Source organism: Priapulus caudatus, unplaced genomic scaffold, assembly GCF_000485595.1.
Source record: "Priapulus caudatus unplaced genomic scaffold, Priapulus_caudatus-5.0.1 Scaffold1221, whole genome shotgun sequence".
NCBI classification, from domain to species: Eukaryota; Metazoa; Priapulida; class Priapulimorpha; order Priapulimorphida; family Priapulidae; genus Priapulus; species Priapulus caudatus.
In genome coordinates, this window is record NW_014578282.1 from 15,644 (window position 1) to 35,919 (window position 20,276).

Sequence of the window (20,276 nt, forward strand, 5' to 3'; positions counted from 1 at the left end):
AGAGAGGGGATCGCCTTGATGTCGCCGGGAGAGACTACCCGCACACGCCGAATGGGCCGACCTCCACAGTACTTTGGCTTCCCACCGAGAAGGGGTACTATAGCACGACTATGGCACGACACCCTAAGGTGGATGGGTCACCGAGACTAGACGGAGAGAGAGGGAGACCGCCGAACGGAGGCGGGAATAAGGAAATATCCGGAGGAACCTTATAGGGGAGTGCCGCAGCAGGAGGAGAACTGGGCTGAGCGCCTACAAGGTGGACCTAGCGAACTCTTATAGGGGAGTGCCGCAGCGTAAGGAGAAGGCTGGGCGCCCAGCCCATAATGGAGGAGAGAAGACCGAGAGATGAGAGTGGCGCAGAGTAACACGTTTGGGAGGAAAGCGNGACCGGCGACCGAATCAGTCGGTGACCTGCTGTCACCGAATCAGGGGTCCGAACGTGGGACAGCTTAGGGCCGACGAGGTATCCTGACGGCGCCTAGCCCGGACGTGCAACCATGGAGGCTGGACGACCGATGGCTGGACGAGGTGGGCTTGATCCGCACGGAACTTGTTCGGGAGATGAGCGACGCAGATCTACGCTGGGGACAGGAGCATGTGCACCGTGCATTGCACCGCCTTCGCCGACAGCAGATGGAGGTAGACGAGGAAGCAACTTGCCGACTGAGTGAGGAGGATGACCGCCGACCGTGAGGACTCCGGCCGACGACGGAGAAGCATCGCCGCTCAGTATTTGTTCAATTTTGGGGGTTGTGTGGGCGAGCGAAAAATATGTAAATAGGGTATATCGAAGTCGCGACTCAGTATAGACAAAGTACGCGCAATTGTAGGTCGACACGCGTAGTATAGTACCGCGTGACGGATCGCGAGTTAAGATAGTAGATCGCGAACCGTATTGTTGTTCGCGAATCGCGCACAACCGAGAGCGTATTGTTTGTATTATTCGTAGTTTGCGAGTCTCGATGCCGCGACGTGCGCTAGAAGGAAGGGAAAGTGGCTAAACGCCTACTTTCTGAGCAAGGGGGAATGTGACGGCGCGGGTGAATCGAGAGTCGGGGAAATAGAGATTCGGGGAGCGAAATTCAGGGATAGCGTTCGGGGGAAGAAGTACCGAACACCGAAACTGCCGAAACCACCGAATACCGAACACGCGAGGTAGTACGGAGCAGCCGAGAGGGTGGCTGTCGCGCGCAGTAGACGCGGCGCGAAATAGCGTACAGGGACTAGTATTCGGGCTACGGATAATGATTCGCGAGTGTAAATAGTGTTTGTGGTAGAATTCGCCGAAGTGTTGATTTAGTGTCGCTGCTCAGCGAATAGTTGTTCGGGGCGAGCAGAGCGGCGAAACAGTAATAGACATGGAAGGACGCGGTGAAGGAAAGGAGCTAGAAATGGCGGGGAAGGATATTATGATAAAGAGTTCTTCTGCGCAATTTATTGTAGTAGTAAGAAGCTTATGCGGGATAGATAAGACCTGTATTCTGGCTTTGTTAAGGCAAGCTTAACAGCACATGAGTTTGCAGCGTGACCGCTGAGCAGGTAAACAGGAACAGCCAATCACGGGGTTCGACCAATGAGCGATCGATCGGTTGATCACGTGTTATACGTGAGTACGTACGTGGGCTTACGTGACAGAGCGGCCGTGCCACGTAGCGTGCGCTGTAATAGGCTACTGAGGGCTGACTCGTGAGGCAGGTTCCCGCGAGGGTATAAGAGGGCACCGCGCGCCTGAAACCAGAGACACTAGGGAGTGAAACGAGAGACACTTAGGAGAGGAGTAGAAGATAGAGAGCGGTGAAGCGATATACACTTAGAACTTACTTAGATAGATATAGATAGAGACTTCTAGAGGCTTGTTCTAGAGTTCTCGGGGGAGAAGGGGGTTTGTGTAGGGAGTTATCCAGGAACCTACTGATGTGTATTTCGGAGTTTAGCGAGTTACTCGTTACGTTGAGCGAGTAAACTATTGTGCGGGAGATATATTTCTGGAGATAACACCAGAGCGGAAACGAGTGAGTACGACTCAGAAAGCTCTTTGAAAGCTGCTCGCTTGACTACCGGTGCGTTCAGTGTGTATCTTCCCCATTCTTTCGTTGTGTTGTAATAAACGTTATTCACTCTTAGCACACTTTTGCCTGCGCCTTCATTTCTCCTCACGTCTACACGTCAATCTTACCGCCGAGGAAGGGTACGCCTGTAACCGTACGTATCCTCACACCATCTCATAAGTCTTACACAACGCACGCGCGAGAGAGAAATCTTTCGCGTGAAGGGGTACTACCAACGCAGCGAACACTACCAACGCAGCGAACACTACCAACGCAGCGAACACTACCGAAGAGAATCGTTTTAGAGGCGGCGATTCTACTTGCGAAGCTGCGCGCACCTTTCGGGGCCGAAACATCTGACACCGAAAAGTTCGGTGTGCGAACTGCGCGCAGGGCGCGGCAGAGAAGAGGCCGACGCCGTTACAGAATTTTAAGGTTTGAGCTAAGACTTGAGCCACCAAAGTTATTTTTCAGCCACCAATAAAACACTAGAGCCACTGTTCACATTATCGTATGTGCTAAGCAAGGCATAAACAGGTGATGGGTACGAGAAAAGAGATGTACGAAAACATTTTATGACACGACACTGCAATTTGACGATTTCGTTAGTCAATCTTAATTTTCTGAGTGAGAAAACTATTCGCCAATTGTATTCGTCACTTAGAGTCATAAAATCTCCACTGTTATTTATTCATCGCATTTTGCGAAGGTGGCGAACGCCAGCGGTAGCCCTGCCATAGTTCGATTCAAAGTTTTCTCTGTGAGGTGCAAGAGCTTCTATTCCACTCGCCACACATCACCCACGCGTATTGCTAAATCTGGTGACGTCACCACTGGTGCGTTTGTATCCGTGGCCCCCATCTTTGTAGCATACCTTGTTACGTCCGGGGCAGTGACATGCAGTGTTGCAGTGCGTCAATGATGATATTTATTTCGACATTTTTTTCCCAGCAGGAGAGCGTTAGCTAGTGCTCAAAACAAGACCGAACGTAATGCCACGCCCTGGAGGAGAGGAGGAGTGTAATCACACGCGTGAACGTAATGCCACGCCCTGGAGGAGAGGAGGAGTGTGATCACCCGCGTGAACGTAATGCCACGCCCTGGAGGAGAGGAGGAGTGTGATCACCCGCGTGAACGTAATGCCACGCCCTGAAGGAGAGGAGGAGTGTGATCACCCCCGTGGCATTACGTTCACGCTGGGAACCATAGTGTGTTACTAAAGGTTGTTGCCCTGGGCTGCTGCAGCTCCTGCAAATCTTAGCAATCTTTACCACACCCATTTACACACACACGGGCGCGCACTCCTCCTCTCCTCCAGGGGTCAGAGAACCATAGTGTGTTTACTGTAAGAGGACCATAGTGTGTTTACTGTAAACCTCTAGATATAACAATTCAAGACTTTCCATATACAGCATCTAATATACGCTTCCAATTCTGAAATTCTAAACAAATTATTGTAATCCTCAAATCCGGCTCTTATGGTTTCTCTTCATGATCATTTCATATGCTGTACATGCACTATATAGATCATGGCTAGTTATAGTTCAGTGACGTTCAACTTTATATTTTGTCAAACCTTACTATTCAATAGAGGACAATAGTGTGTTTACTATAGTGTGTTTACTGTAAGAGGACCATAGTGTGTTTATTGTAAGAGGACCATAGTGTGTTTACTGTAAGAGGGCCATAGTGTGTTACTAAATGATGTTGTCCTGGGCTGCTGCAGCTCCTGCAAATCTTAGCAAATAAACTCATGTAAGAAACTTTTTGCTAATTCCACTGTATGTGTAAACAAGACAAATAATTAGGTATGAAAAACTACAAACATTATTCTGGTCCTCTTACAGTAAACCCATAGTGTTAAGAGGACAGTAAACTCTAACTTTACTATTCAATAGAGCACCATAGTGCCCAAACAAAAAATTCATGAATTTGAAAAAAAAGCGATTTTCTTGTCGTATACATCTAAATGGTTTGATATTTAAAAATTCGTGTGATTATCTTTATTCTAAAGCATGGTTCTCGGAAGAAGGTAAAAATCCATAGTCCTCGAACTGGCGGCAATGCATGCAGGGGTGTGCGTGTGTGTGTGTGTGTGTGTGCGTGTGTGTGCTCGTGGCACGCGACCTGTCACGATACAACAAAAGGCTCGCGGAGATGAATCTCATTCACGATGATGATGCTATAACACGAGTATTCACTATAAATACTCGTATAGTGAATAGAGAGAGGGGGAGAGGGAGAGGGAAATAGAGAGAGGGGGAGAGGGAGAGGGAAATAGAGAGAGGGGAGAGGGAATAGAGAGAGGGGAGACGGAGAGGTAAATAGAGAGAGGGGAGAGGGAGAGGNGCCCTTTCTCGGCGAAACTTTCGCTCCTTATGGAAGTATTTCTATCCCGCCCTCCTCCGGCGGAGCTCACGGAGTCAGTTCGGCTTCGCCCTTCCTCGCAAAACTTTTGCTCCTCCCGGGAGTATTTCTATCCCGCCCTCCTCCGGCGGAGGTCACTGAGTTAGTTCAGCCTCGCCCTTCCTCGGCGAAACTTTTGCTACTCTCGGGAGTATTTATATCTCGCCCTCCTCCGGCGGATCTATCTCCTCCAGGATAGAAATACTACCGGGAGTGTGGAGAGTCTCACCGAAGAAGTCAGAAGAGAAAAGCCTATCTCCGTGGAAACCGCTAGAAAAGAGCGTGATAGAAATACTTCCGGGAGCGACGAAGAGCCGGGTAGAACGACTTCTACAGGTCCCATCGGAGATGGTCGGGATGGTAACTCAGGAAGAGCGCGACGATTGGCCGACGTACGACAGAGCGAAAGCGATCCCAAGAAAGTGCGGAACATTCGGGACGAGGGATGTTCACCCATCTTGCCTGGTACTTCTGTTTCGCCCCCGCTCGGCGAATTCTCCATCTCGCCTCCTCTCTCGCCACGAATTTCTCCTTTGCCCTTGCTCGACGACTTCTCACCCGTGTATTCGTGCGTGTCGGCCCGCTCGATTCCTTTGATGCTCGGTTTCGGCGGCCATCGCTTCTCTCTGTGATCTACCCTGTGCCCCTGACACGCTTAGAATAGAGGCGGAGGAAGTCGTCAGGCAAAGGTGACGAAGAAGTTCTTGGCGAACGGAACGGCGAGAACGCGACTTCACCAAACCAGGAAGGGAGAGAGTCGCGTGGTAGAGAAGACAAAGAGTCTGCTCGGGGGTGGAGGAGTAGACTGGGGACGGACCGAATAGCCGAGGAGACCCGACTGTTGAAGCCGCGGACAACGAGCGAAGGGAAGCGATGTACGCTAGGAACCACGAACGCCGCCACAACAGCATGGGAACAGCTAGGCCCGTGGAGCGTGGCAGCAGGGAGACGCCACTCTCAGGCTGATCCGCGATTTCAAGCGAAAACACGTTGACCGGCCGTCATACGATGCGTTGGCCGAGGCTTCGTAGGAGGAAAGATCCTACTGGAGTCTCTTTGACCGACTGGAGCTTCAGCGAGGATTCCTGTACCGAAAGTGGAACCCCGAAAGCCGACTCAGCGTAACGATTATGCAGCTGGTAGCACCGCTTGTGATGCGCCGAAAGAGCATGGAGTTGCTGCATGCAGGGAGGATGGCAGGACATCTCAGAGTGCTGAAGACCATCAAAAACACTCGCCAGAGATTCACTTCGCCAGGCTTACGTGGAGACGTAAGTCGCGGGTGCCGCAAGTGCGATACTTGCGCACGCCGAAAAAGGAGAAGACGCCGAAGAGCCGCGTCACAACAACAACGAGTGGGAGCTCCGTGGGAGAGAATCGCGATCGATTTTCTGGGACCACTACCGACCACCGAGCGCAACAACACATACATCCTCGTCGTGAGCGATTATTTTAGCAAGTGGACGGAAGCGTTCGCGCTGCCGACCATGACAGCACTACACACAGCTGACTGCTTGGTTACCCAAGTATTCGAACGATTTGGTGTACCGCGCCGGCTACACTCTAACCAGGGGACAAACTTCGAGTCTCAACTCTTTCGCGCTGTGTGTGATTGTCTGGGGATCGACAAGACCAGGACAACCCCATACCACCCACAGTCCGATGGACAAGTGGAGCGGTTTAATATGACGATACAAGACTTATCAGCGAAGGTGGTGAATCGCCAACGTACCGACTGGGACGTTCACTCACCCTACCTGATGGCAGCGTATCGAAGTACAGTTCAGGAGAGCACTGGGTGCAGCCCGAACTTGATGATGTTCGGCCGAGAAGTTGGAATGGCCACAGATCTGCTAATGGAAGCAACACCAAACGCGGGTGAGCCGGAGTGGGGAGAGCTGCCATGCGACAGAAAAAAGCATACGACCGTGGCCTAGTTTTCACGGCCGTACCCGCCGGAACGTGGGTATGGTACTGGTATCCACCAGCCGACAGGAAGCTTGGAAATCCGTGGACAGATCCCTATTTAGTGGTTCGAGCAAGCGCCAAGTTGAGATGGATACAGCGGGAGGAAGGTGGCGTGATCAAGACCGTCGTAGTGGATGAGCTGAAGCCCTACGAAGGAGACAACGCCCCGCTCGGAGTGGAATCTACTGCAACCTGCAGAGCCCGCCATAGGGGGGCGGGATATAAATACCCAGGAACACCGAGATCGGGAAGGAGAAGGAGGAGGAGAAGACCCCGCCATGAGGGGGCGGGATAGAAATACCCAGGAACATCGAGAAGGAGAAGGAGGAGACCTCGCCGGAGAGGGGCGAAGAACAAATACCTTACCGAGGGCCAGCGAAGAAGAGGAGAGCGCTGGGAGACTCGCCGAGGGACCCGAGGGTGCTTCTCTGCACGAGGAGAGAGCGACCGAAGCACCTGTCGGCGAGAATAGTACCGAACGTGACGAAGTTACCAGTGAGATTCGACCGTTGGATGACACTGCTACGGCGTATGAGTCGATACTGCCGCACGAGGCGGGGAGTGACGATGAAACTGATATCGCCGCCCTGCCGGAAGCAGCCCCGAACGGCGAACCAAGGACGACGGAGACGGCGAAGGGAGTCGCCGAAGAGGAACAAGAGAGAGATAAGGCCGAGAGTCGGATGCCTAATCGCACCTCTCGCCCTACCCGTGAAGCGAAGTATAGAAGAGAGGGGATCGCCTTGATGTCGCCGGGAGAGACTACCCGCACACGCCGAATGGTCCGACCTCCACAGTACTTTGGCTTCCCACCGAGAAGGGGTACTATAGCACGACTATGGCACGACACCCTAAGGTGGATGGGTCACCGAGACTAGACGGAGAGAGAGAGAGACCGCCGAACGGAGGCAGGAATAAGAAAATATCCGGAGGAACCTTATAGGAGAGTGCCGCAGCAGGAGGAGAAAACTGGGCTGAGCGCCTACAAGGTGGCCCTAGCGAACTCTTATAGGGGAGTGCCGCAGCGTAAGGAGAAAGCTGGGCTGGGCGCCTATAATGGAGGAGAGAAGACCGAGAGATGAGAGTGGCGTAGAGTAACACGTTTGAGCAGAAAGCGTGTGACGGAACTGGGTTCGCCGCCGAGCCTAGGCGAGTTATAAATTTAGCGCGTTGCTGCGAGAGAAGCATAAATCAACCTGGGGGTTCCGTGGGAGACGCTACTAGCTGGCGAGGACGGATGAGTAGGATCTGAGCGAGGGGGGAAGGCGATTCGTGGAGAGCGAAGTACCGACGCTGCGAATCACCTCGCAATCCGAACAGCTGAGGAGGAGCGAGAGAGGAAGAAACCAAGGAAGCTCACAACGCGAAACAGTAATGTGCAACCCAGGGTTCAAGCCTGTAGAAAGCGTACATTCTGGCCGTGAGAGGGAGCCACTTGTCTACTGAGCGAAGGTAAAGCGCTACATACCGAAGGGGTATGTAATAAGCCGTCCGAGGGAAAGGAAGTCTATAGAAGCCGACGGGAGGAGAGTACTTGACGAGAAGCAGCACGAGGAGGTTAAGCCGCTGTGATCACCGAGGTGACCAGGGAATGGACAAGCGAAGAGGCGGGGATGCCCACGCTAAGGTACCGACCGCCGTGCCCGGGCGGAGATAGAAGTGCGAGGGATACAAGGGACAGCGCCACAGTCGGGGAACTGTGCGTGCGGGTACCCATGCCGACCGCCGCCGTAGGAAGACAGCGGGCCGTCGAGGAGCGAGACTTAACCCGAGAACTGATAGCAAGAACGGGAGGTGTAAATTTCGCCTGCACCTTTCGGAGCTGTATAACAACACAGCCCTCCATCTCTAAACAGCTGCGAAAACTAGATGCCTATACCCAAGAGACGTGTTTACCTGGCTGATGAAAGATAACATCTGGAAAGCAGAGACATGGGAACCTAGAGCCGACTAGGTCGCTACTATCTTTCTCATCCCGAAACAAGGAGGAGACGTAGGAGAGAGAGAGGGAGAAACCCGCATTCGAGCTGCGTACGAGGAGCATACGGTGGGAGAACGCAGATACATGTAGTTGTATAGCGCTACCCGTGATGCTACAACGTAAACGCATGCGGCCGAATAACAGCGACCGATGTATACGCAGGCTACGAGGGTAGGAGAGAACCTCCTACAGGGAAGACGCCAAACGAGAGAGAGAGAGAGAGGGACCGAACGAGACAGAAGACACCGAGCGCATCGCAGATACGATTACAGCGTACAGCCGGGACACGCGAAACACCCCTGTGGCCGAATAATGGGACGGACGCGAGCGGCTGATTGGGAAAAAACGCTACGTATATACAGGTGGTGCACACCAGTAGAATCTACGGGAGAGATAGATCACTGGACGGAAGAACAGAGACGGGACGTTACGTGTACATGCGAGGGTGAGAAGGACGCCTTACGTTTAGCGTTACGTCTAAGCTAACGTAAGGGGATGCCTTCATAACGCTATACAGGGTCAGAACGTTTGTTGCCAGGCGAGTCGCTGCATAGCACAGTGTTGGGGCGTAACTCAGCACAAGCGCTGCGACGAACGTGAGTGGTGAGAGAGCAAACGTCACGTGAGCAGGTTGCGCACGAAACCGCCTGAAACCGAAAGTGAAAGCATAAGCTGCATAACCACGCGAGTGACCTGACTTCCCGCATTTCTTGCGTGACAACGGAGGACGAAGGACGTGATGGCAAATCCGCCCGCTAAGGGAGCAGATGCGATTTCGCTACTCGGGGAAGAGTGGGGAGATGAGCTGAGTGAGACCGAGTCGAGCAGCGACAGCGAGGACGGAGACGCGAGCGACAGAGAAGCGGCTCGCACGATAGAATCAGGTGCCGCGGGAGAGGAGATAGCTGCTGCCGAAGCACGTGGAAGCAACGAAGCGCTATCGCCCCGTAGCAAGAGAGAGAGGGAGAAGGCAGCGCTTCACGCCGCCGAGCCGACGTCAAGGGCGATTCGACGCCCGACGCCGATGAAAGCGGTAGCAACGGAGGAAGCGAGAGTCCGGGATAGAGTCGCCGCGGAGGGGAATTCGCTGGCGCCGCCCGTGATGGCGGAGGCTGAGAGGGAGAAGCCGTCCGTACACACCGGCGAGGCGTGTGAGCCGACAACTGGGCTCACTACGGCCGCGTTCAGGGAGAGAGACGAAGGAGAGAAAGGAGCGGTGACAGCAGAGCAGCAGCCGTCTGAGAACAGTAGGTCTACGTTATCCGTAACCAGTAGCCTGGCAGAGGCTGCGCACGGGAGCTCGGCTGGTCGGCGAGGAGGAAAGCGCCAACGCGAGCCTTATCCGAAAGGAGAAGTGCGACCGACGAGCGCGCCGCCGACAGAAGAGAAACCGAAGGAGGGGAAGAGTCAACCGCGAAGGAAGGGAGGAGTGACCGACGTCGATTGGCCTGAACATTTAGACAAACCTCGATCGCCGAGGGCGATTCGACGCCAGACGCCGACGGCTGGAGGAAGTAAGGAGTGGGAAGGCTCCCTCGCGCCGACGGTTTGACGAATCGACGAATCGGGCCAAACAGGTGCCGCCGAATAGATGGGCATGGTGCCGGGCTTGTCAATTACCGACGAGGCATGCGCAGGACCACGAGTTGGAATATCATACTCTATCTGGGTGGCGGGTACACTGTCCATTCAGGAGTTGCACGTACACGTGTGCTGCACGAGTTGAGTATCGGATGCGAGCGCATTCACGGCATACACGCCAAAAACCCGGCGGTTACCAGCGAGAGGGAGAGAAGCAGTGGCAGGTGAGACCCGGCTTCATGACAGAATACAGGGGGGATGCGAAGGGCTACGCGGTAGGCGACGCCGAACTACCTGCTGTCACAGGAAAGCGAGTGATCCGAGATGCCGACGAGTCGTCGCAGGGAGACCCGAAAGCAAAGAGCGGGGCGACGAAGGAGAAGGGGAAGACTGGAGGGAGAGGCGCTACAGTGACAGCCTGCGCCGACCGACCGAAAACCGGTGAGGAGAAGCACGGGTCGGAATCTACAACAAATCCGCAGGTCGTAATGCGTAAGCTAGCTGCGCCGCGCTCGCCTCTAGCTGATAAAAGGTCGAGAATGGCAGAGCCACGGGTAGCTGCTGTACGTCGACAGAGGCACCGTAGTGGATCGGGGAGCCGGTCCGAGAACTCCGCTGGGAGGGAGATGCCCTCCCGACCTAGCGAAACAGCGAGGAGCGATACGCATCAGAGCCACGCTAGCCGTGTGCGCCGAGCGAGTCCCGAACGTGAGCGACGACCGGCGACCGAATCAGCCGGTGACTTGCTGTCACCGAATCAGGGATCCGAGCGTGGGACAGCTCAGGGGCGACGAAGTATCCTGCATGACAGCGCCTAGCCCGGACGTGCAACCATGGAGGCTGGACGACCGATGGCTGGACGAGGTGGGCTTGATCCGCACGGAACTTGTTCGGGAGATGAGCAACGCAGATCTACGTCAGGGACAGTAGCATTTGCACCGCGCATTGCACCGCCTTCGCCAATAGCAGATGGAGGTAGACGAGGAAGTAACTCGCCGACTGAGTGAGGAGGATGACCGCCGACCGTGAGGACTCCGGCCGAAGACGGAGAAGCATCGCCACTCGGTATTTGTTCAATTTTGGTGGTTGTGTGGGCGAGCGAAAAACATGTAAATAGGGTATATCGAAGTCGCGACTCATTATAAACAAAGTACGCGCAATTGTAGGTCGACACGCGTAGTATAGTACCGCGTGACGGATCCCGAGTTAAGATAGTAGATCGCGAACCGTATTGTTGTTCGCGAATCGTGCTCAAGCGAAAGCGTATTGTTTGTATTATTCGTAGTTCGCGAATCTCGATGCCGCGACCTGCACTAGAAGGAAGGGAAAGTGGCTAAACGCCCTACTTTCTGAGCAAGGGGGAATGTGACGGCGCGGGTTAATCGAGAGTCGGGGAAATAGAGATTCGGGGAGCGAAATTCGGGGATAGCGTTCGGGGGAAATAGTACCGAACACCGAAACCACCGAATACCGAACACGCGAGGTAGTACGGAGCAGCCGAAAGGGTGGCTGTCGCGCGCAGTGGACGCGGCGCGAAATAGCGTACAGGGACTAGCATTCGGGCTACGGATATAATGATTCGCGAGTGTAAATAGTGTTTGTGGTAGAGTTCGCCGAAGTGTTGATTTAGTGCCGCTGCTCAGCGAATAGTTGTTCGGGGCAAGCGGAGCGGCGAAACAGTAATAGACGTGGAAGGACGCGGTGAAGGAAAGGAGCTAGAAATGGCGGGAAAGGATATTATAATAGAGAGTTCTTCTGCGCAATTTATTGTAGTAGTAAGAAGCTTATGCGGGATAGATAAGACCTGTATTCTGGCTTTGTTAAGGCAAGCTTAACAGCACATGAGTTTGTAGCCCGACCAGGCTGTGCGACGGATTGTCTATACATTATACGTATCTTATACATTGTAACCCTAGCAATACCGTTTCTTGGAGCTAATGAGTTTGCAGCGTGACCGCTCAGCTGGTAAACAGGAACAGCCAATCACAGGGCTCGGCCAGTGAGTGATCGATCGGTTGATCACGTGTTAGGTGGGCGTACGTGACAGAGCGGCCGTGCTATGTAGCGTGCGCTGAAATAGGCTACTGAGGGCTGACTCATGGGGCAGGTTCCCGCTGGGTATAAGAGGACACTGCGCGCCTGAAACGAGGGACTTACTTAGATAGATAGGTAGGGGGACTTACTTAGATAGATAGGTAGGGAGACTTACTTAGATAGAGACACTTAGATAGATAGGTAGGGATAGACATAAAGACTTCTAGAGGCTTGTTCTAGAGTTCTCGAGGGAGTAGAGGGTTTGTGTAGGGAGTTATCCAGGAACCTACTGATGTGTATTTCGGAGTTTAGCGAGTTACTCGTAACGTTGAGCGAGTAAACTATTGTGCGGGAGATATGTTTCTGGAATTAACACCAGCGCCGAAACGAGTAAGTACGACTCAGAAAGATCTTTGAAAGCTGCTCGTTTGACTACCGGTGCGCTCAGTGTGTATCTTCCCCATTCTTTCGTTGTGTTAATTGTAATAAATGTCATTCACTCTTAGCACACTTTTGCCTGCGCCTTCATTTCTTCTCACGTCTACACGTCAATCTTACCGCCGAGGAAGGGTACGCCTGTAACCGTACGCATCCTCACACCATCTCATCAGTCTTACACAACGCACGCGCGGGAGAGAAATCTTTCGCGTGAAGGGGTACTACCAACGCAGCGAATACTACCGACGCAGCGAACACTACCGAAGATGATCGTTTTAGAGGCGGCGATTCTACTTGCGAAGCTGCGCGCACCTTTCGGGGAGCGAAACGTCTGACACCGAAAAGTTCGGCGAGCGAACTGCGCGCAGGGCGTGGCAGAGAAGAGGCCGACGCCGTTACAATATCAATACCCCGCATTAATAAGGGTTTTATAACATATCAATACCCCGCATTAATAAGGGCTTTATAACATATCAATACCCCCAGCATTTAATAAGGCTTTTATATCACAATGTCAATACTCGCCCGATTAATAAAGGGGCTTTTATACTACAATAATCACTCCGCATTAATAAAGGGCTATATATAACATAGTCAATAAACACCGGGACATAAATAAGGCTAGTCTATACACACTGTTCAATACACTTACTTAAAACCAATCAACCACAAACACAAAGATACGACTCCCCCGCATCCTAATAAAGGTGAATTATACATATCAATACCCGCATGATAATAAGGGCTTTATAATCGATAATCACAATAACCCACCGCATTAATAAGGGTGCTTAATAACATAATCAATAACACTGACATTAATAAGAGGCATTATAACATATCAAATTACCACTGCATTATAAGGGACTTTATAAAAACATAAATCAATAACCTGCATTAAATAAGGTTTATAACAATATCAAAATCCTGTCCAATTAATAGGGGCTTATTATAACAATATCAATACAAAGGCAGCCGCATTAATAAAGGCTATTAATAAACCATATGACCAATCTCAAAAAACCAAGTTCAAATTAAATGGGCTTCTTATAACATATCAAAATACCCACAGCAATATACCCACATTAAATAAGGGATTATTATACATATCCAATACCCGCATTTAATAAGTGAGTTTTAATACACAATCATCCAATACAATTAACCGCATTTAAATATAGGAGGCTATTTTATAAACACCACGAATCAATTAACCATCCGCATTATAAGAGGCCAAAAGGAGACTTGTCAGCAATTGGCTTAGTGTCACATAGACCCAGACAGGAAAGAACATGCTAATAAAGAAAGTCTGCTGCACAACAATGTAATGACCTACTATTATTCTTGATGGGCTACTTAATAGAATCATCACGTGGATTAATAATCAGACAAGCTAAAAATGTGTAATTGGAGGGATAATAGAGAAATATCAAGTGATTAGTGCTTTAACAACTGATGTAAATGATTTAAGATGTTATTTCAACTTTTTTATATCTGCAGACCAATATGTGTTTTATAATCGTCAAGAAGTATGGCAGAAAGCTTACATAATTAATTTTTAATTAAAAGTATACATCTTACTTTATGAAAGACACTTTATAAATTGATGGTCAGCGAGAAATTATTAAACTAAAAAGCTAAAAAAATAATACTAAAGAATAAATCATTAATTACAATGTATATACAACAGGTGAAAGAGTAACTATTTACCAATGCTATAGTAATATTTTTTCTCCATATTAATAATAATTTAACGTTAACAGCATAAACTAATGTGCAGTAGTAGAGCATCTTATACTAATATACGGTGTTTTTGGTAAGGTTCAATATTGACGTCAATATATTTATGTTAATAAAATATCTGTGTACGTGGCCTAGGGTAGCCGACTACGTACGCAGGCGTTAATAATTATCAAGTTAACGCGTGTTCCTAAGTNATCTCCTCTCTCCCTTCTCTCTTCTCCCTTCCCGTCTCTCGAGGCGAAACCGACCAGCGACCCGACCGACCAACGAGAGAGAGAGAGAGAGAGAGAGAGAGAGAGAGAGAGAGAGAGAGAGAGAGAGAGAGATCTGTTTCCGTTGATCTGTCGGTGTACGTGCGCGTCGTTATGTGTGTGCGCGCGTGCGCCCGTGCGTGTGTATGAGAGATAGAGGGGGAGGAAAGTAATAGGGAGAATGAAAAAGAAAGAGAAAGACATCGAGAAGAGCGGGGGAGAATGAGTGTGTGAGAAAGTGAAAGCGAGAGAGGGAGCGAGAGAGAGAGAAAACGAGGAGAGGGGGAGGAAAAGAGGGGCGGAGAGAGCCCCCTCTCTTATTCTATCTCATCTCCCCTCTCGTTTTGTCTCACATCCCCTTTCCTGTTCTATCTCGACTCCCCTCTCTCGTCCTATCTCACCTCCCCTCTCTCGTCCTATCTCACCTCCCCTCTCTTATTCTATCTCATCTCCCCTCTCGTTTTGTATCACATCTCCTTTCCTGTTCTGTCTCGTCTCCCCTCTCTCGTCCTATCTCACCCCCTCTCTTGTTCTATCTCATTTCCCTTTCTCTCTGTCTATCTCACCTCCCCTCTCTTGTTCTATTGTTCTATCTCACTTCCCCGCTCTTGTTCTATCCCACCTCCCTTCACTCGTCATATCTCACCTCCCCTCTCTATTTTCCTGTCTCTCTCTCTCTCTCTCTCTTTCCGCTTGCACGCATTCTCTCCATCTCATGTACGTAAAGATGCAGCACTGATACACGAATGTGTGCAATCCTGTTTCCAGCCAGTTCCGCTTCGGTGGACGTTACAGGTACACTGTATGGTCGTGACGGTGAAGTCAATGGGAGAGCAAGAGAATAACGGGTGAGAAGAAAACAAGACAATAACCAAAGTGATTAGCATCAGGAATAGTACTGTCACCACGTCTACAATATTTTATAATCTAGATGTTAGTCTTGTTGTTGTGTACTTGTTACCATGGGTAACCATGTGGATAAAAGATAAAACGATTAGTAAGCAGTACGTAATCACTGCGATTAATACAAGTTAAAGCTAGTATAAGAGCATGTCCTATAGAATGAGATATATTTATCATCAGGCAAAATTTACATGACGTATATACAAGTTAGACAACTGCAAATTTTCAATACTGGAATTATATATATATGGTATATATGCATAATACTCATGACCATGTACCAGGGAATGTAGTCTGTAGATAGCTAAGCAGGTCATATTTTGATATATTTAGATGAATGGAAAACTTTGTTTTATTCAATGAAGTTCCAAAATTGCACTATGTACAACAACTTGCAAGTAAATTACCCTTAATACTAGGATAATATCACAGCATATAATAAGAGTGTATAACATATCCAACTAAATAAATCAGGGCCGTAGCTAGCAGGAAAATGCAAGGGGGCATGTCCCCAGAAAAAATAGATAGAATACATGGTCAATGACGGTCACACCATGGACGTGGCTTTGCCCCCCCCCCTCCTCAGACAAAATGGGTTAGCTACGCTCCTGTAAACTATATATTAGCTGACACATACAGACAAACCTGTACCATGAACAAGAATTACGGGAAGCAGAAAGTAAGAGCGTACCATGATTATTACTGAAGCATTAAAGTAGATTTCTCCTGGTTTGTACCAGTATCCAGGCCCACTAACCTCTGACCTAATTTTATCCAGTTACCACCAATCAGAGTGCATCCTGCTACAGCAGGCAGTGCTTTTAGACCTGTCTTTTTCCTGTGTGAAAATGACCAGAAATACGTCTCACCAGTAGGTGACACAATATGCCTGGTTGTAAGTGCAAACGCAAATACCCCATTAAATGGAAATTAAAACATTAAATGGGTTTTGATCAGCACATTCATAAATCATCATGCCAGATATAGCCCAGCTGCAAAAATATTTTGTTGCAATTATTTGCATGAAATGCTTCAATTGGCCACCACACAATTGACAACTCAATCGCACAATCAACTGACAACTGATCACAGGTGAAATTGGAATAGTAAAATACATTGCCATCATCAACAGCCACACATAACAATATGATATTATGATAACAATAATGATAAGCCTTATTTTCTGCACTATCTGTCTTTTTGTCATTCACGTTTTGCAACATGGTGGCTGGTGACATCACTGGGCTTCATGTTCTCTCCAGTGTAGTCCTCGACAACAGTGCGTCCTGTCTCTTTGGCTGTTCGTGTAGCAAGTGCCTTTATGCCCATATGCTGGACGTTGTACACAGTGAATCCGGTATTTATCGCAGCATCAAGCGCAGTATCCGTTGCTCTACCCACCTCTGGACCATACCTAGTGTTGGATCGATAATACTATACAAACTCACTCTAACAGTACAGACTTTGTTTACTTCAAACAGCACATCACAGTGTCCCGTAGAGTTTGAACGCTCGCCCGAAACTGGACGCTCCTAAGTGCGCATGCGCGCATGCTCTGTTTTTCTTGTTTTCTTTTTGTTTGAATCTTGTTTTGCAGGGCCGTAGGAAATGGTTGGCATATGTTTCCATGAACCAAAGTATGGTCGTGACGTACACTGACGTCACGCACAAACTCGGCTTTCTCCGAAGTTGAATGCATACAGCCTGCTGATGGTGCTGGTGGTTGCGTGCTACGCCCTACTCCCTAACCATAACCCTAATGAAATTTAATTAACACTAATAAATTTAATTTAAAAAAAAATGTAATAAAAAATTGTAAATAAATCATGTAAATATTTGCGTTAATTGGGAAAAAATAGTTAAATGGATAAAGATAGAAAAATAAAAAAATAAACAGATGGGAATCGAACCAACGACCTTGATACCAAATACCAGATGTAACGCACGCCGGCGTATGAGCTCGGCTATTCAGCGTAATTAGAATAACATATTATGGATGTGCCATGCATACATAGATGTGCGTGCGTGATTGGTCTATGGTGGTAGATAGCCACTGACGTCACACTGACGTACACTGACGTCACGACCATACTTTGGTTCATGGAAACATATGCCCACCGTAGGAAATAGTAGCCATGCTCTTTTGTTTTCTTGTTGATTCGCCTTGTAACGTGACACACATAACACAGTCTTACTAACTTACTACATTGCAAATTGTTTCAATCAAATGTTTCCATGAGTGACCGAGTTGGCCGCCATGTTTGTTTATTGCGACTGTTTTTGATGGACGAGATGTGCAGATGACTACTGCAAAACAAGAGGTGCCTGCTCGCATACACACTTAGGAGCGTCCAGTTTCGGGCGAGCGTCCAAACTCTACGGTACAACAGCACCCCAATAACAACCCCCCTCACGCACATGCGCGAGCTGGGCATCCGCTTCCGGTCCAGACGGGAAGGGCAGGGGCGCAAATCCAGGGGGGACAGGGGGACATGTCCCCCCACGAATTTTCAGAAGGGGGACATCATATCAAAATCTGTCCCCCCCCACCACCCGATTTGGATCACCAATGATTTTTGATGGTAAGTGTGTGCTGTGTGTGATCGCGTGTGTGGGTGTGTGTTGTGTAGTGATGTGTGTTTGTTTTGTGAAAGTTCTGAAATACCCTTGTTTATCTGTTGTGATAGCCTGCTCATCAAGATCTTAGGGTCTTTCCCTTTTCTATTTCTTTTTTTTGCCAGCTTCTTTACTTCATTCAAGTGCAATGTGAGCAGCATAAAAATGATCATGGCCCGAGAACTTCAGAAAAATGGCCCGACTTGTCTTGATAAATGTATAAGTAGTGTTCTTCTTTAACACGTTTTTTTTCTTATATCAAATAATTTTATGCAGAAATCATCAGAGAAAGTATGTTTATGAAAGTTAGGATATCAGCTCACATTAGACACCTGATTCAAGAGTTTAGGCGTAAGCAGGCGAGGCAGAGTTCAGCGCAAAGAGGACACCTCAGTAACTGAGCAGTCCCGGTTTTAATAATGTAATTTTTCATTGCAAATGATGATCTATCTGATATGACTGCGACCAACAATAATACGGAACCAATTGTATTTTTGATCAGTCCTCAACACCAAATGATGTGCGATTTGCTGCCGCGCCGCTTTTTTGTTTTTCTTGCTTTATGACTGCCCGCCCCCACTCGCATGGGTGGACACACCGTTTCCCGGTAATCTTATCACAAACCAAATGCATGTGTGCTGTTTGTGGATGTGTGGTGTGTGTGTGTGTTGTGTGTGTGTGGTTGAACCGCTAGCTGTGTCTGCAGGGGTGTACAGGGCCGGCTCCCAGAGGAGCGCTCGGACACCCTCTCCCACGTCTCCCTCCCAGAAAACGGACTATGCTGGAGCGGGTCTATTTCAAAAAACTTACCTGCGGAGACGGAGCCCCAGTCACCCCCCCCTTCGCAGTGCTCCGCTACTCGTGTCCCCCCATTTCAAAATGGATTTGCGCGCCTGGGGAAGGAGATAACTCACACTGGTAAAGTTGGCATGGTTCTAACTCAGGTCGATAGGTACAACTACGTAACAATCTCCCCACCTCTGTGGTCTTCATGTTTTTTTAAGTTTTACATAAATCAATCTTCTGAGTTCAATAAACAACAAATACGAAAAAAAAGTTTGTTTGTTGTTAGCACACACAACACATACCCTAGCATAAACGTACTCAGACATGCAAAAATATACAAGATAAAAAAAAACCAAATTACTAAACCATACACACATGATTATGTTTGAACAGTTTGTAACAAACAATTAGCACTGATGCTATTATAAACATTGTTGTCTGAAGGTCATAATGCAATAAATTGTCACTGATTGCAAAATGTTCATTCACGTCTCGTCACAAGTGTATTATTGCAGAATAATACCAGTTTCCAGAGTTTTCATTAGAACTAGTGGAGATGCGCCACGTTTTGTGAGACAATCCGCTAACTAAGTGTCAGTGTTAGACCACCTAATTTCTCGAACCTGTCCACTTTCGATCATGTCTTTAATTCCACTTATTTCTATCCGCAAACGTTTCTCTGTAACAAATTTTGTAGACTTCATCGCCTCACATAATGACTTGCAATCAGTTACACAGACCAGTGGTATTGTCATGGAATCAGGCACTGCAGTGGTAAGCTCTGCGAACAGTGCCGACAAAAACACACCCGTGTCTATCCCATCAGCCAAAGAAACTGTCTCTGCGGCTAAGGTACTACGGACGACCCTACGAATTTTCTTAGAACTCCATACATATTGGCACCAGTTTTCCATGTTCATCAACTAGACAAACCAGATGCCCACCCTGTGTGCTACCATCAGTCCGATTTCCGAGTAAAGCATCACTGTAGACAAACATTGATAACTGTCCCTCAAGACATTGGAACTTGAGTGCTAATTTCTCAGAGTTGACCATCTTAATCAGCTTATTAGCATCCAACAGATCACTCACTTTAGCATGTTTGATAGTCGCTGCCAAGTTACTAGCATCAAATATGATATCTGGTCTACTCTGGTGTGCTATCCACAGAATCTGACCGATTTTAGACCTCAATATCTGACGCTCGCTGTCCGTTACATCTGCATCTTTCTGCAATGATCTGGTCTTCTCAATCTGAATAGGTGCACGACTCCCAGCGTATTCGTTCTGGTCGAGATAAATGTCCCCATTCTTGTACGAAAGATTCATGCCGATATATTTGAATGTTCCAGCATCTTCTCTACCAACATGGAACGTTGTCCTGATACTTTCAATGATTGTTGTTTGAAACTCAGGAGTTCCTCCCCAAATGAAGTCGTCCACATGACAAGCCACTACTCCCATCAATCTACCAGACTCAGCCAACCAGTAGAACACGGCCGGATCCACATTGGAAAC

The 20,276-nt window shown here is 48.8% G+C and overlaps 1 protein-coding gene across 2 annotated transcripts in view; it reads right to left on the reverse strand.

Annotated features, from left to right (window-relative positions):
- Positions 1-15,506: 15,506 nt before the first annotated feature.
- LOC106815868 (spartin-like) overlaps positions 15,507-20,276 on the reverse strand; it is a 15,629-nt gene continuing 10,859 nt past the window's right edge. For both annotated transcript variants that reach the window (XM_014820393.1, XM_014820392.1), the window contains one exon: positions 15,507-16,770. In XM_014820393.1, the coding sequence (XP_014675879.1) occupies positions 16,560-16,770 (211 nt within the window). In that variant the 3' untranslated portion in view covers positions 15,507-16,559. The remainder of the gene's footprint in view (positions 16,771-20,276) is intronic.